This window comes from Oncorhynchus clarkii, chromosome 22 (assembly GCF_045791955.1).
Source record: "Oncorhynchus clarkii lewisi isolate Uvic-CL-2024 chromosome 22, UVic_Ocla_1.0, whole genome shotgun sequence".
Classification (NCBI taxonomy): domain Eukaryota; kingdom Metazoa; phylum Chordata; class Actinopteri; order Salmoniformes; family Salmonidae; genus Oncorhynchus; species Oncorhynchus clarkii.
This window is the reverse complement of record NC_092168.1, coordinates 20,891,557-20,908,391: the sequence shown is the minus strand read 5'-3', so window position 1 is coordinate 20,908,391 and position 16,835 is coordinate 20,891,557. Positions and strand designations below refer to the sequence as shown.

Genomic DNA, 16,835 nt, shown 5'->3' with positions numbered 1-16,835 from the left:
TACAAAAACACTGGGCTGAACCCAAACAAAAGAGCGAGGGTAAACCTTGTTGAACGCCACAGGACGATTCCCATAATACATATAGCACGCAGCATAACAGCTGCACCAACGCATAGGTACTCGCACCACCAGTGGACACGGGAACAACAATCGACAGCCCGATAGAAACCAAAGGGCACACTTATACAAGTACTAATCAGTGGGAATAGGGGACAGGTGTGCGTAATGAATGTTCCGGAGGGATCCGTGACAATATAGTGGCAAGAGAGAATTTCTCTTTGTCTTTAAAAGGCATTTTGACAGTACAAAGCTATGGCAGGTGTGTAATTTTCCTGGGCCTCATTCGGTCTTCATCAAGGTCCAGAGAGCACCACTGACTTTTTCTTATATTTCCTCACCGTCAAAATTTGCTAAGTGTAGTCCTTTATCCATTGTTATCCCCTTTTCCCCAACATGACCGTGTGTTGGAATAAATTCCCTGTAAACGGTAACATTCTCTGCCTTTGCCATCCTTACTCGCACCTAGTCCTCCATACCTCTTTCACTCCACGGAGAATTGAGTTGTAGCAGGGTGTTACATTCCCTCTTCCTAGAGGCGTACGTAACAGGCACCTAAAGACTCTCAGACCATGAGAAACAATATTCTCTGGTCTGATAAAACCAAGATTGAACTGTCACGTCTGGAGGAAACCTGGCACCATCCCTACTGTGAAGTATGGTGGTGGCAGCATCATGCTGTGAGGATGTTTTTCAGCGGCAGGGACTGGGAGACTAGTCAGGATCGAGGCAAAGCTGAATGGAGAAAAGTACAGAGATCCTTGATGAAAACCTGTAACAGAGCGGTCAGGGCCTTTGACTGGAACGAAGGTTCACCTTCCAACTGGACAATAACCCTAAGCACACAGCCAAGACAACGCAGGAGTGGCTTTGGGACAAGTCTCTGAATGTCCTTGAGTGGCACAGCCAGAGCCCGGACTTGAACCCAATCTAACATCTCTGGAGAGACCTGAAAATAGCTGTGCAGCGATGCTCCACATCCAACCTGACAGAGCTTGAGAGGATCTGCAGAGAAGAATGGGAGAAACTCCCCAAATACAGTTGTGCCAAGCTTGTAGCGTCATAACCAATAAGACTCGAGGCTGTAATTGCTGCCAAATATGCTTCAACAAAGTACTGAGTAAAGGGTCTGAATACTTATGTAAATGTGATTCAGTTTATTTTTTATAAATTTGTCAAAATGTCTAAACTGTTTTTGCTTCGTCATTATGCCGTATTGATGAGGAAAACCCGTCAGTATTTGTTGTGACCACCATTTGCCTCATGCAGCGCAACACATTTCCTTTACAGAGTTGATCAGGCTTTTTTTGATTGTGGACTGTAATGTTGTTCCACTCTTCAATGGCTGTATGAAGTTGCCGGGAACTGGAACACACTGTCATACACGTTGATCCATAGCATCCCAAACATGCTCAATAGGTGCCATCTGGTGAGTATGCACGCCATGGAAGACATTTTTAGTGTACAGATCCTTGCGACATGGGGCCGTGCATTATCATGCTGAAACCTGAGGTGATGGCACCGGATGAATGGCATGACAAAGGGCCTCAGGATCTCGCCACAATATCTCAATGCAAATGTGTTCGTTGTCCGTAGCTTATGCATGCCCATTCCATAACCCCACCGCCACCATGGGGCACTCTGTTCACAACGTTGACATCAGCAAACTACTCACCCACACGACGGCATACATCCGTGAAAAGCACACTCCTACAGCGTGCCAGTGGCCATCAAAGGAGAGCATTTGCCCACTGAAGTCAGTTACAACCCTGGTGAGGACGACGAGCACGCATTTATATGTTTGTTCAGTATAGCTAAGTTAGCTACAGAAAGTAAGAGAAATCTGACCTTTTTGCAGCAGGTAGCTCTGGCCTGCTAGGTAGTCAGTAGCCAGCTAGTGCTAGTTAGCCACCTATTGCAAGCCATCTTTGTTCAGTTGTTATTCTGCATTTTAGCTAACATTAGTATTTGTATCTTCCTGTCATACTCACACAGTCTAATCCTTTATTTTTGCTGCCAACCTAGGGTGTAAACATACCACCTAAACTCTTTGTATATTCCACGAGGGGGCGTGTACTTCTGGTAATGAAAAAAACAAAAATCTAAACATTTAATAGATTTTAATGTTATTTGTTTTCTGTTATTTCATGTCAAATTGTGACCCAATAAATTAGAAAACAAATTAATTTCCGATTTCCAATAACAAAACGTATTGGGACCCCTATTCATTACGGAAACCTTTTACCATTTAAGAACCAAATACCCCTTTCTGTGTTTGCAAATATTGCCTCGTGAGGGCATTGCACTCAAGATGGTGGCAGAACAAAGGGGAGTTCTTATAGAAGCAAAAAAAGAGACTATTTACATGTAGTTTATGAGTGCATTTCACACTATTTTGGATTATTTATTTTTTTTACCCCTTTTTCTCCCCAATTGGTAGTTAGTCTTGTCCCATCGCTGCAACTCCCCCACGGACTTGGGAGAGGCAAAGGTCGAGAGCCATCCTACGAAACACGACCCTGACAAGCCATACTGCTTCTTGACACACTCCTCGCTTAACCCGGAAGCCAGCCGCACCAATGTGTCGGAGGAAACACCGTCCAACTAGCGACCAAAATCAGCTTGCAGGTGCTCGGTCCGCCACAAGGAGTCCCTAGGGACAAGGAAATCCAGGCCAGCCAAACCCTCCCCTAACACGGACAATTGTGTGCTGCCTCATGGGTCTTCCGGTCACAACTGGCTGTAACTCAGTCTGGGATCGAACCTGAGTCTGTAGTGACGACTCAAGCACTGCAATGCAGTACTTTAGGCCGCTGTGACACTTTTGGATTCTAATTTAATTTAAGGCTGGTATTCATTTCCTTTTTTATATAATATTTATTTTTTACTTCATATAATGTTTGTCATCATCGCAAATCAACTTTATTTATTTTACTTAAAAACACTTGAACTTATAACCAGTAAAATGGCTATTTGGCAAGCCTTGGCTACAGCCTATTTATCAATGAACTTTAGCATTCTAGCTAACAACTGCTGCATCCAAAATAGTTATTTTGCAAAGATCACAACCAGACATAATATTAGCGACTGTTCAAGCAAGAATCAAAACATCATTGTAAGCGTATGAGAACCCACCCCACCCCAAAAATGTTTCGTTCAGAAGTAATAAAAACGTAAATCTTGGCTATGTCGAATTTGCGCCGGTGTCGATGGCTGTTACTGACAAGAGTCGCACGCATCTGTACGTGACGTCAGTGTGCGAAGGAAGAGAGGTTACGGAAGTTTCAATTGGACAAATTCAGGTAGGTCCCTCCCATGTTTCCAACGGACACATACGTAGACATGAAATCCTGGAACCGGAAATAAACACAGCTGGCTGTAGGCTACACTAAATTAACATAAAAAATATGAAATATCGTGCTACTTTTTATTACCTTTAGATCGCAATACCAGTATATCTCTGCCCGAGACTAGCAAATTAAATTAATGACTGACTATAGCTAAGTTATTAGAAGTTTGTGGACCCAACCTCCAGCCTGAAGTTTTGATGTTTAAGAAAGTTGATGATTCGATCAGGATGCATCAGGAGGATGAAGATTACTCCAATCCACCAGAGGAGTTTATAGGACTGTCTGATTTCACGAGCTGCGGCAGCGACCAGGTGGGTCTGTCTGGAGATAAACTTTATTATCGATTTTATAAAGTAGTGTAGTAGAATAGTTAACTAAGACACATCCCGTAGAAAATAAAAAAGTAAGAAACAAAAAAAATGATCTTGCTCTTGTGTAAAGTCATTCCGTGAGAACTAGATGTATCATAGAAATCAAGTAGGCATGTGACAATGTATACTGAAGAAAAATATAAACGCAACATGTAAAGTGATGGTCCCATGTTTCATGAGCTGATATAAAAGATCCCAGAAATGTTCCATTTGCACAAAAAGCGTATTACTCTCAAATGTTATGCACAAATATGTTAACATCCCTGTTAGTGAGCATTTGTCTTTTGCAAAAAATAATCCATCCACCTGACAGGTGTGGTTTATCAAGAATCTGATTAAACAGCATGATTATTCCACAGTTGTACGTTTTGCTGAGGGTAGTAAAAGGCCACGCTAAAATGTGCAGTTTTGTCACACAACACAATACCACAGATTTCTCAAGTTTTGAGGGAGCGTGCAATTAGCATGCTGACTGCAGGAATGTCCACCAAAGCTGTTACCAGAGAATCGAATGTTCATTTCTCTACCATAAGCTGCCTCCAACGTTGTTTTAGAGAATTTGGCAGTACGTCCAACCGGCCTCACAACTGCAGACTACAACTGCAGACTACGTGTAACCACGCCAGCCACAGACCTCTACACCTGACTCGTCTGAGACCAGCCACCCTGACAGCTGATGAAGCTGAGGAGTATTTCTGTCTGTAAAATGGCCCTTTTATTGCTGACTAACTCATTCTGATTGGCTACCCAGTGTGTGGGCCTATGCCCTCCCATGGCCGTGGCCCTGCACAATCATTTGAAATCCATAGATTAGGGCCTAATGAATTTATTTAAATCGACTAATTTCCTTTTATGAACTGTAACTCAGTAAAATCTTTGAAATTTTATATTTTTGTTCAGTATAAATGGGATGCATTTGCTCCATTGTTTTTAAATTTTGTAGATGGTCCACTCTTTAATGGTGTGGCTTTAAATGACCATACTAAATACACTAGAATGCCTGAGAAGTCCCCTCAGACATTGTATGTACGTCTATACTGTATGTTTATCTATATGTGTATACAGTGTTAAGTTCTCATTTTTCAGAGTAAATAACTCATGGATACTAGAGAATCTTAACCAAGTTTAGTTCTTCCCAAAGGGTCGATACAGCCTTAATTCAGACAAAGACATGTTTCCACCACTACAAGTGTATATACTCCACTTTAGGCACTCCTCCTTCTCTCCAATCCTTACATCTTATGGTTCGACAGGAAGTTGGTAATCGGATAATAAACCATAATTTCTCCCTTCAGGGGATCTGACCTCAACCCTTCCTTCGCCTAATCCACAGATGTCTATCCGCTTCCCTTATAGCAGTCCTGTGACCTCCTCCCATCCACCCAACACAGTCCAAAGCCATCTTTCTTTCCACAGAGAACCATTAACCTCTGACAAAAAAAGTATCTTCCACTCCTTTATATACTATGCTTATAACAATGTTCAAAGTTTACCCCGAATCCAACAACAGTATGTACAGTGGCAAGAAAAAGTTTGTGAACCCTTTGGAATTACCTGGATTTCTGCATAAATTAGTCATACAATTTGATCTGATCTTCATCTAGGTCACAACAATAGACAAACAGTCTGCTTGAACTAATAACACACAAACAATTATACATTTTCATGTATTTATTGAACACATGTAAACATTCACAGTGCAGGGTGAACCCTTGGATTTAATAACTGGTTGACCCTCCTTTGGCAGCAATAACCTCAACCAAACGTTTTCTGTAGTTGCGGATCAGACCTGCACAACGATCAGGAGGAATTTTTGACCATTCCTCTATACAAAACTGTTTCAGTTCAACAATATTCTTGGGATGACTGGTGTGAACAGGTCTCTTGAGGTCATGCCACAGCATCTCAATCGGGTTGAGGTCAGGACTCTGACTAGGCTACCCCAGGATGGTGTATTTTCTTCTGTTGAAGCCATTATTTTGTTGATTTACTTCTGTGTTTTGGGTCGTTGTCCTGTTGCATCACCCAACTTTTGTTGAGCTTCAATTGGCGGACAGATAGCCTAACATTCTCCTGCAAAATGTCTTGATAAACATAGGAATTCATTTATCTGTCGATGATAGCATGCTGTCCAGGCCCTGAGGTAGCAAAGCAACCCCAAACCATGATGCTCTCTCCACCTTAGTTTACAGTTGGGATGAGGTTATCATGTTGGTGTGCTGTGCCTTTTTTCTACACACATAGTGTTGTGTGTTCCTTCCAAACAACTCAACTTTAGTTTAATCTGTCCACAGGCTATTTTGCCAGTAGCGCTGTGGAATATCCAGGTGCTCTTTTGTTAACTTCAAACGTGCAGCAATGTTTTTTTGGGGGACAGCAGTGGCTTCTTCCGTAGTGTCCTGCAATGAACACCATTCTTGTTTAGTGTTTTATGTATCTTAGACTCGTCAACAGAGATGTTTGCATGTTCCAGAGATTTCTGTTAGTCTTTAGCTGACACTCCTGGATTCTTCTTAACCTCATTGAGCATTCTGTGCTCTTGCAGTCATCTTTTCAGGACGGCCACTCCTAGGGAGAGTAGCAACAGTGCTGAACCATTTATAGACAATTTGTCTTACCGTGGACTGATGAATATCAAGGCTTTTAGAGATACTTTTGTAACTCTTTCCAGCTTTATGCAAGCCAACAATTCTTAAACTTAGGTCTTCTGAGATGTATTTTGTTTGAGGCATGGTTCACAACAGGAAATGCTTCTTGTGAATAGCAAACTCACATTTTTGTGAGTGTTTTTATAGGGCAGGGCAGCTCTAACCAACATCTCGTCTCATTGATTGGACTCCAGGTTAGCTGACTCCTGACTCCAATTAGCTTTTGGAGAAGTCATTAGCCTAGGGGTTCACATACTTTTTCCAACCTACACTCTGAATGTTTAAATGATGTATTCAATATAGACAAAAATACAATCATTTGTGTGTTATTAGTTTAAGCAGACTGTGTTTGTCTGTTGTTGTGATTTAGTTGAAAATCATATCAAATTTTATGACCAATTTATGCAGAAATCCAGGTAATTCCAAAGGGTTCACATACTTTTTCTTACGACTGTATGCACACACACTATCATTCAAAAGTTTGGGGTCACTTAGAAATGTCCTTGTTTTTGAAGAAAAGCATTTTTTTGTCCATTACAATAACATCAAATTTGTCACAAATACAGTGTAGACATTGTTAATGTTGTAAATTACTATTGTAGCTAGAAACTGCAGATTTCTTTATGGAATATCTACATAGGTGTACAGAGGCCCATTAACAGCAACCACTCCTGTGTTCCAATGGCACATTGTGTTATCTAATCCAAGTTTATCATAGAAAACCCTTTTGCAATTATGTTAGCACAGCTGAAAACTGTTGTTCTGATTAAATAAGCAATACAAGTGGCCTTCTTTAGACTAGTTGAGTATCTAGAGCATCAGAATTTGTAGGTTAGATTACAGGCTCAAAATGGCCAGAAACAAAGACTTCCTTCTGTAACACTTTAGTCTATTCTTGTTCTGAGAAATGAAGGCTATTCCATGAGAGAAATTGCCAAGAAACTGAAGATCTCGTGCAATGCTGTGTACTACTCCCTTCACAGAACAGCACAAACTGGCTCTAACCAGAATAGAAAGAGGAGTGGGAGGCCCAGGTTGCTGATTATTGCTGATAATGGGCTTCTGTATGCCTATGTAGATATTCCATAAAAAAATCAGCCGTTTCCAGCTACAATTGTCATTTACAACATTATCAATGTCTACACTGTATTTCTGATCAATTTTATGTTATTTTAATGGACAAAAAATGTGATTTTCATTCAAAATCAAGGACATTTCTAAGTGACCCCAAACTTTTGAACGGTATTGTATGTCTATACTGTTTGTCTATGTCTGTCCCTGACACCTATACTGTATGTCTGTCTCTCCGACCCCAGCTGTTTGTCTATGTGTGTATGTCTATCTCTGACCCCATCTGACTTTAACCCTAACACTCTCTGACCACAGCTGAGTTTCAGAGCTGGAGACAGGTTACTGGTCCACACCAAGACGTCAGCTGACTGGTGGTGGGCGGAGTTAGGAGGCCTCTGTGGCTACGTTCCATCTAGTTACCTGAAACAAGATGTGGAGGGCAGTTACCTAAAACAAGGTGTGGAGGAGGACACCTCAGAGGAAACCTCAGAGGACCCCTGGCAGGATGAAGAGTACTTTGGCAGCTATGGAACACTGGTTTGGCTTCTTGTCTCTCTCTCTTCCTAATTAACAATACATTCATTTCTACACATGCATCCAAAATGGCATTCTTTTAAATATATATCTTACTACTTTTGACCAGGGCCCAGATGTGTCCCAAATGGCACCCTATTCCCTATAGTGCACTATATAGTGCACTATATAGGGTGCCATTTGGGAGGTGACCTATGCAACAAGTGTTAATATTGTTGTCTGCGTTTCTGCTGACCCAGAGGCTTCAACTGGAGATGCTGAGTGACCGAGCGAGGACGGAGACGTACCGCCAGGTGATTCTGACCAACAGCGCCTCCCTTAGGGGCAAGGTGGTTATGGACCTGGGCTGTGGCACCGGAGTCATCAGCCTCTTCTGTGCCCGCCTGGCCCAGCCCAAAGCTGTAAGGATATCAAGATAATATATATATATAATTATAATCAGTAACAATTCATATCGCAGATAAAAGTCTAAGATATTTTATTAAATTAATGTTTAGTGCCAAATAGCAGTCAACTTTTATTTTGAGCCTTTATATTACAATGCCTATATCTCCATCTAGTGAACAATGTACATTCAAACACCATGCATTTGTGCTGTAGGTGTATGAAACTCCTGCAAGTGTGTTAAGTCCTGTGTTGTTCTGTAGGTGTATGCAGTGGAGGCCAGCTCCATAGCAGAACACACTGAGACCCTGGTGAGGCAGAACGGCTGTGAGGAGGTTGTGACAGTCTTCCAGGGTCGGGCTGAGGAGCTGGAGCTACCAGGCACAGTAGACATCCTGATCTCAGAGTGGATGGGCAACTGTCTGCTGGTAGGGAACTGTATGCTGCTAGGACTTTTTATTTTTATTTGACTAGGCAAGTCAGTTAAGAACAAATTCTTATTTTCAATGACGGCCTAGGAACAGTGGGTTAACTGCCTGTTCAGGGGCAGAACGACAGACTTGTACCTTGTCAGCTCAGGGATTTGAACTTGCAACCTTCCGGTTACTAGCCCAACGCTAGTTTTAACCTCTGAATCCACTAACACCATTGTTTCATAAAGACTTCTGTGATTGAGAACCTTCTTGCTTCTCATCTCCTGATCTCCACCATAGCAAAGCATTTTGCAATGGAAAATGAAAACAAGCATTTATGTTTGGATAAATTCAGGTAGTCCCTCCCTGTTTTGGCCCATTTGCTTCCTAGTGAATACGACCCTGTTCTGCCTCAGGTGTTTAAATAACAACTGTCTCTCTTCTCCTCTAGTTTGAGTTCATGGTAGAGTCAGTGTTGCAGGCGCGGGACCGCTGGCTGAGAGAGGGGGGGATGATGTGGCCCTCTGGGGCCTCTCTCTGCCTGGTCCCCTGTCAGGCCCTGGACTACTACACAGAGAGGATGGGCTTCTGGGAGCAGCCCTACGGACTGGACTTCACTGCCCTCCAGTAAGATCCAAAGCTGGGGATCAGCCCCAGTGGTCACACCATAGAAATAGAATCACTAGAACAGACCTGGAGCCTCTGACCATGGTGATTTTATTTCATTATTATTGTATTATGATGATTCTATTTCTATGGGTCTGACTGACCATGTCCATTTGAGTTATCTAAATGTAATCCCTGATGTGATCAGTTAATGGAGCTGTAGTTGTTATATAAGTATTCTTAGTTTGTTTTTCATGATGCTTTTGCCTGTTTTGTCATTTATTTTAAATGACATGAGTTGTCCTGAGGTGTTTGTCAAGTGTAAACCAGGAGTGTATGTAACTGTTTGTTTATTTCCAATGTGGAGGGTTTCAGTAGTGAGACTGAAAGTCTGAGTCTGTCAGGTGTGATGTCACAGTGATGCAACTACAGTAGGGACAACACTATGGACAGTAAGTTTTAACTACATACTTTTGGGGTCAGTTTCCCAGATATAGATGAAGCCTATACAAATCCTGAATTAAGAAGCACTTGCTTTTTAGTCCAGGACTAGGCTTAATCTGTTTCTGGCAAGCTGTCTCTCGGTGGCGAGGGTGTAGTTTGGTGTGAAGTGGTAAGCGTAACATCTATGGTAAAGTCAAACAACAAACTTAAAATTGCTGTGTCAGCTATGCTCCAGTCTTTACAGTGCAAATTAAACAACCAAACCAATCGGGTAAGTCTGTCATTGAACAATATTGAGTGGCTAGTTAATGTGACTGCCGCCACCCTCCAGATCCCTGGCCCAGTCAGAGTTCTTCTCCAGGCCCAGGTTCAGCCACCTCCTCCAGCCTGAAGACTGCCTGGCCACCCCCTGTGATGTCATCACTCTGGACATGCTCACGCTGCATGTTACAGATCTAGAGGTACAGTACGTCTGGTTCTCACAGATCTGGTAATGGATTATATACAGAGTGTAAATGTAAGGGATAATCAACAAGGGGCTAAGCATTCTCTGGAAAATAATGAACGAAGTGGAAGGTGTGTTCCACGACGCACTAGCAGAGTGGAACTGAACTTCCACTATTTTCCAGAGAATGTATGGAGCCCCGAGTTGATTATCCTTTTTATACCATGGCTATAATTTAATACATTTGCCACTAGAAATGTGTTAAGTTGACAGGATAATGTGTTCAACGTCCACTGAACTAGCTAGCAAGTTTACTAGATAGCTACAGTAGTTGCCGTTGTAACCATACAAACAGACTTGCTAGTTTAGCTAACCAAACCATCAGACCTAGCTTGCTGTTATGAAAATAGAATTCAACAATACCAATACTGTTTTCAATTAGACTTTTTCTGTCAAAAGCAGCTCAAACAAAACATGTAAAAATGAACTATAGCCATTGAATTCTACCGTGCAAATATACTGTGTGCTATAGGAAAATAACGCACTCTAGAATGCCCTTCAAGCCAATCAGAAAGGAGTATTCAACAATGCCATGGTGTAAAACAATATAATAACATGTAATTCACACACACAAACATGTAAGTCAACGAGTTCCCTGTCTAGAAGCTGAGGGGCCAGTTTACTTTCATCGTGGAAAAGGCCGGGACGTTCCACGGGTTCACTTCCTGGTTCAGAGTTCAGTTCCAGAGCCTGGAGAGAGACAAAACCACATTGGAGTTAGACACTGGGCCCTTCTCTGAGTAAGTAGGGGAGGTAGACATTGGGCCCTAGCAGCTTTTACAATCAGTACAGCCAATGCGATATCAGCTCCTCCCTCTACCCTCCATCAGGCCAACCCACTGGAAGCAGACTCTGTTCATGCTGGACGGGCCGATCTCGCTGCTCGGTGGAGAGACGGTGTCTGGAATCATCCTTCTACACCGGAACCCCGTCTGGAGACGTCACATGACTGTTACCATCCAATGGAGAATCAGCAGCACAGAGGAAACAGGAAACTGCATGGCAAGTATCCTCTATCTTTTAGGGGTGAATTGTAATTCCCACTACCTCAAATGTTCACTTATACCCATTTCAGACAGAAGATGTGGTATGTTACCTGTAAAGAATGACTCCCTTTCAAACAGCCCCTTATTTACCACTTATTTGCAGGTTTACCCCTTTTACACATATTAGTGAGTAACTGGAAAATTGGGTGGAGTGGGGGGTGTTGTTAAACCATGGGGCCTGTTTGTTTTCCTCAACTTTTCACTTAGTTTCCCATTGACAGTAATGCATGACTAAGTGAAAATTCAACTTATCGTACCAGTCAAAAGTTTGGACACATCTACTCATTCAAGGGTTTTTAAAAATTTTTTTTTTTACTATTTTCTAAATTTTATAATAATAGTGAGACATCAAAACTATGAAATAACACATATGGAATCATGTAGTAACCAAAAAAGTGTTGAACAAATCAAAATACATTTGAGATTCTTCAAAGTAGCCACCCTTTTCCTTGATAACAGCTTCGCACACTCTTGCCATTCTCAACCAGCTTTACCTGGAATACTTTTCCAACCTTCTTGAAGGTGTTCCCAAATTTGATGAGCACTTGTTGGCTGCTTTTCCTTCGCTCTGCGGTCCAACGCATCCCAAACCATCTCAATTGGGTTGAGGTCGGTGGTTGTGGAGGCCAGGTCATCTGATGCAGCACTCCATCACTCTCCTTCTTGGTCAAATAGCCCTTACACAGCCTTGAGGTGTGTTGGGTCATTGTCCTGTTGAAAAAACAAATTATAGTCCCACTAATCCCTCAGATGAGATGGCGTTTTGCTGTGGTAGCCATGCGGGTTAAGTGTGCCTTGAATTCTAAGTAAAACACTGATAGTGTCACCCCCACACCATCACACCACCTCCGCCATGCTTCACAGTGGGAACCACACATGCGGAGGTCATCCGTTCATCATCCGTTCCGTCCACTCTGCGTCTCAAAGACACTGTGGTTGGAACCAACAATCTCAAATGTACACTCATCAGACCAAAGGACAGATTTCCACCAGTCTAATGTCCATTGCTCGTGTTTCTTGGCCCAAGCAAGTCTCTTCTTATTATTGGTGTCCTTTAGTAGTGGTTTCTTTGCAGAAATTCGACCATGAAGGCCTGATTCACACAGTCTCTGAATAGTTGATGTTGAGATGTGTCTGTTACTTGAATTCTGTGAAGCATTTCTTTGGGCTGCAATATGAGGTGCAGTTAACTCTAACAAACGTATCCTCTGCAGCAGAGGTAACTCTGGGTCTTCCTTTACTGTAGCAGTCCTCATGAGAGCCTGTTTCATCATAGTGCTTGATGGTTTTTGTGACTGCACTTGAAGAAACTCAAAGTCCTTTACAGTTTCCAGATTGACTGACCTTCATGTCTTAAAGTAATGATGGACTGTCGTTTCTCTTTGCTTATTTGACCTATTCTTGCCATAATATGGACTTGGGTCTTTTACCAAATAGGGCTATCTTCTTTATACCACCCCTACCATGTCAAAACCCAACTGATTGCCTCAAATGCATTAAGGAAATACATTCTACAAATGACCTTTTAACAAGGCACACCTGTTAATTGAAATGCATCCCATGTGACTACCTCATGAAGCTGGTTGAGAGATTGCCAAAAGTGTGCAAAGCTGTCAAAGGCAAAGGGTGACTACTTTGAAGAAACTCAAATATAAAATATATTTTGATTTGTTTAACACTTTTTTTGGTTACAACATGATTCCGTATGTGTTATTTCATAGTGTGGATGTCTTCACTATTATTCTACAATGTAGAAAACAGTACAAAATAAAGAAAAACCCTTGAATGTCCAAACTTTTGACTGGTACTGTAAGTGGAAGTAAAGATTCCCCCTGAAGTGTGTACAGTAACTTTACTAAGTATCCTTTCTCAGTCTTCTGACATGAATATATCGACGGATTCTACTGTGTTTTTGTAGATCTAGATATCTAAGAAGTTATAGACTTGTCACCTCACCTGTTGCTCTGTTCTCCCTGTAGGTCCAGACAAAGAGTTTCCCTATGTGGAGATGATGACATCATAGGCTGTCATTGAAGGATATAGCAGCCAGACCTCTCTTATATTAGCCTAGTCCCAGATCTGTTTGTGGCTTTGCCTACTCCATTGTCATTGTCAAGCCAAACATGACAATTCCATAAGGAGTGTTGTGGAAATTACCACCAGGGACTCCAAGTCAAACTTAAATTATCATACTTTATTATCAGCAAGCTGGAAAGGTTCCAACAAACATAATGCACCAAGTAGTACACGTCTGTCAGGAGCTCTGTCAGAGAAGTCCTGTTAGTTCTCTTATATACTGCTTTTGGGGACAAGTTATATTTGCATGATTTACATTATTAAATATTTGAATTCATCATTGACGTTTGGTTCATGCATGTGACCGACAAATACCTCATGAGGCTTCTTCTCTCCAAGCTGAGACCTTGAAACTGATATATCCTTTTCGGTTCTCAAAACAATGTTCTGGGCATACTGACAAATTGCTTATACTGATACGGATCAATCAGTCACTTGTATGAACCCAGTCAAATAGGTTATTAGAAAAGCACAAACAAACATTTCCTTCACATTCTCTCCTCTTATATAAAAGTTAGCCTTACATTTTAAGGTAAGCATTAGATTATAGCTTCTATCAAAAGGTTCTATACTTCTATTAAATTAAGTGAAATCAACACATAAAACCAGATACTTCATCCTTTCAAACCCTTCATTCTGGGATGTACAATCTAAACAGTTACACACATACTTCATTACACAATTTAATTTATGGATTCTGTCAATGACATTTCAGCTGGAGCTTTTGTCGCGAGTGGCATGTTCAATGCATTGTTTTGTCTAAATTATAATACATTTTGCAGTGTGCTCTCTCCATGCTCACTCCACGTGGACCCATGTTGCACTCCTGAGAGAAAAGGCATGAGATAAAAGGCAGTTGATAGCGTCGATTGGATGCTGTGTACAGGTTGCTGGCTCGGACTCAAGTTTCAGGTAGAAGTGATGAAGGACAATATTGAACGCCATTGTCACCATCACTTCAGCCGGTTAGAAGGAGTGAGGCTCACAATGTTCTCAGACAAATTATCCCTTCTATGCATCTACTGTAGATACCATCGGTTGTCACCTTCGCAATTACCTCGAGAGAGGACAGACAAATCTCTGTTTAGTTTAGGGCATTTCTGATTAAGGAAATCCAGACAAACTATTCACTGTATGACAAATTATTACTTCTACCAAAATTCTTAATACAAATGTCTAAGATAAATGTCAAAAAGAATAACAACACACAGTTGAAACCATTTTTGCAAATTGGCTTATACTCCCCTATCATCTTGGCGATCTCACCGCAGAGTTACAGGGTCAGGGAGTTAGAGGGCTAATCCCTAGGGAGAAATCCCGACCATCCATCAGACCTAACTTAGTGAGATTTGTATTGAAGCAAGATAAAAAACAAAACAACAACAATCTTCTTCATATAAAACACCTTATCCTTTACTCAACCGAGCTCTCTGTCTATAAGATTGCCTGGTTCAGGTGGCATAGTCTTAGCACTATCTGGTAACAATCCACAAATCCAACGATCTGATACATTCTGTAGTACAGAGACATTACTAGCTATTTGTAAGAAAGTGTTTGACCCGGGGAAAATTTTTTAAATCCATTTCCAAAAATCCCCAAAATATATTTTTCACTTTTACAGGCAGGCATGTGAACAAAATCAATTTGCATATTTACCAAAGGGCCTCAGGGGACTGGTAATTCCCCCTTTGGACACATGACTCATATCGGGATTCATGCATCCCAAAAACACAACAGTACAGGTTAAATAAAAAATCAACAAATTGGAATAACATCATAAATTAGAATTACAACTCTTGATGACTCCAAAAGGAAATAGTTGGATCCCATAAGGTAAAATAGACGAGAGACAGGTTTCCCTCATTCAGGGTTGTGGTCCAAATCACAATATGACTATTGATAAATTATAAACTTCTTCCTAATTATCAGTGTTTACATATTACATTTAAATCTCACCCAATATCTCTAGCCTTTCTAGTGAGGGTGATCAGGGCTCACCAGAAAGTCAGAACAGAGGTCTGAGGTCATTCAAACCCATTAAGTGAGTGTTGCTTTCCCTTTTCTTTTCCTGTACCTCAGACTCATTATTCAAAGACATTCCAAACATTTTGTGTACCAGGTTTACATTGGGTTATCAAGAGAATTTACGTGTGCAACCAAAACTCGGACAATCAATACTTCAGAAAATTAAACCCACTAAAATCTAAATAAAAAGACACGTACACAATAAATCAAACACGGTATTAACACCACTAATAAATATTAATAACAGGTGGGTTATGTGTGGGTACTGGCGTGTGTGGTAAAACATAGGGTAAAAACAAACAAAATGGCCAGGCCTTACTTAATTTGGGAGATCCCATAACAACCGGATCGGGGTACCTTTATACTGTATAGTCTCAATAACTTCTATCCAAAGGCACCTGCCCCAGGATACAGAATCATTAGTAAATATGTAAAAAAAAAAAAATTGTAGCAAATATTCCATCAGTCCTGGAAGAATTAAATAAACATGTATGTAGTTTTAACTATGCTACATTTGAATCAGTCCAAAAATGTATTAATCTTAATCGATCTTACTGCATCTTGGGCAGGAAGCCTTGATGAAACCATGAGTTTCCAGAATCATACTTGAGACATAGTGTCCCGTTAAGCGGAATAGGCACCTTCTAAAGTAAACCATCCCAGAGCCCCTTTCTTGTAATCTTGACCAGCGGCAGAGACTGGGAGACTAGTCAGGATTGAGGGAAAGATGAACAGAGCAAAGTACAGAGAGATACTTGATGAAAACCTGCTCCAGAGTGCTCAGGACCTCAGATTGGGGTGAAGGTTCACCTTCCAACAGGACTACGACCCTAAGCACACAGTCAAGACAACGCAGGAGTGGCTTCGGGACAAGTCTCTGACTGTCCTTGAGTGGCCCAGCCAGAGCCGGACTTGAACCCGATCTAACATCTCTGGAGACACCAGAAAATAGCTGAGCAGCGACACTCTCCATCCAACCTGACAGAGCTTGAGAAGATCTGCACAGAAGAATGGGAGAAACTCCCCAAATACAGGTTTGCCAAGCTTGTAGTGTCATCCCCAAGAAGACTCGAGGCTGTAATCGCTGCCAAATGTGCTTCAAGTACTGAGTAAAGGGTCTGAATACTTATGTAAATGTAATATTTCTGTTTTTTTATTTTTAATACATTAGAATTAAAAAAAAATGTTTTTACTGTTTTTGCTTTGTCATTATGGGGTATTGGGTGTAGATTGATGAGAGGAAGAAAAACAACGATTGAATCCATTTTAGAATAAGGCTGTAACGTAACAAAATGTGGAAATAGT

At 41.3% G+C, this 16,835-nt stretch overlaps 1 protein-coding gene across 6 annotated transcripts; it reads left to right on the top strand.

The window, feature by feature from the left end:
* Positions 1-3,384: 3,384 nt before the first annotated feature.
* Positions 3,385-14,239, top strand: LOC139380566 (protein arginine methyltransferase 2). 6 transcript variants are annotated; one of them, XM_071123340.1, is made up of 9 exons: positions 3,385-3,718; positions 7,813-8,034; positions 8,271-8,432; positions 8,679-8,843; positions 9,280-9,455; positions 10,210-10,339; positions 10,987-11,123; positions 11,214-11,385; positions 13,409-14,239. In XM_071123340.1, exons 1-9 carry the CDS (start codon positions 3,605-3,607, stop codon positions 13,439-13,441), a joined length of 1,311 nt encoding a protein of 436 aa, XP_070979441.1. In that variant the 5' UTR covers positions 3,385-3,604; the 3' UTR covers positions 13,442-14,239. The 6 variants fall into 6 exon arrangements, with proteins under 6 accessions (XP_070979441.1, XP_070979443.1, XP_070979440.1 ...); XM_071123342.1 differs by having other exon boundaries at positions 3,394-3,718; positions 10,990-11,123; XM_071123339.1 differs by lacking the exon at positions 13,409-14,239 and having other exon boundaries at positions 3,426-3,718; positions 10,990-11,123; positions 11,214-13,061.
* Positions 14,240-16,835: the final 2,596 nt, after the last annotated feature.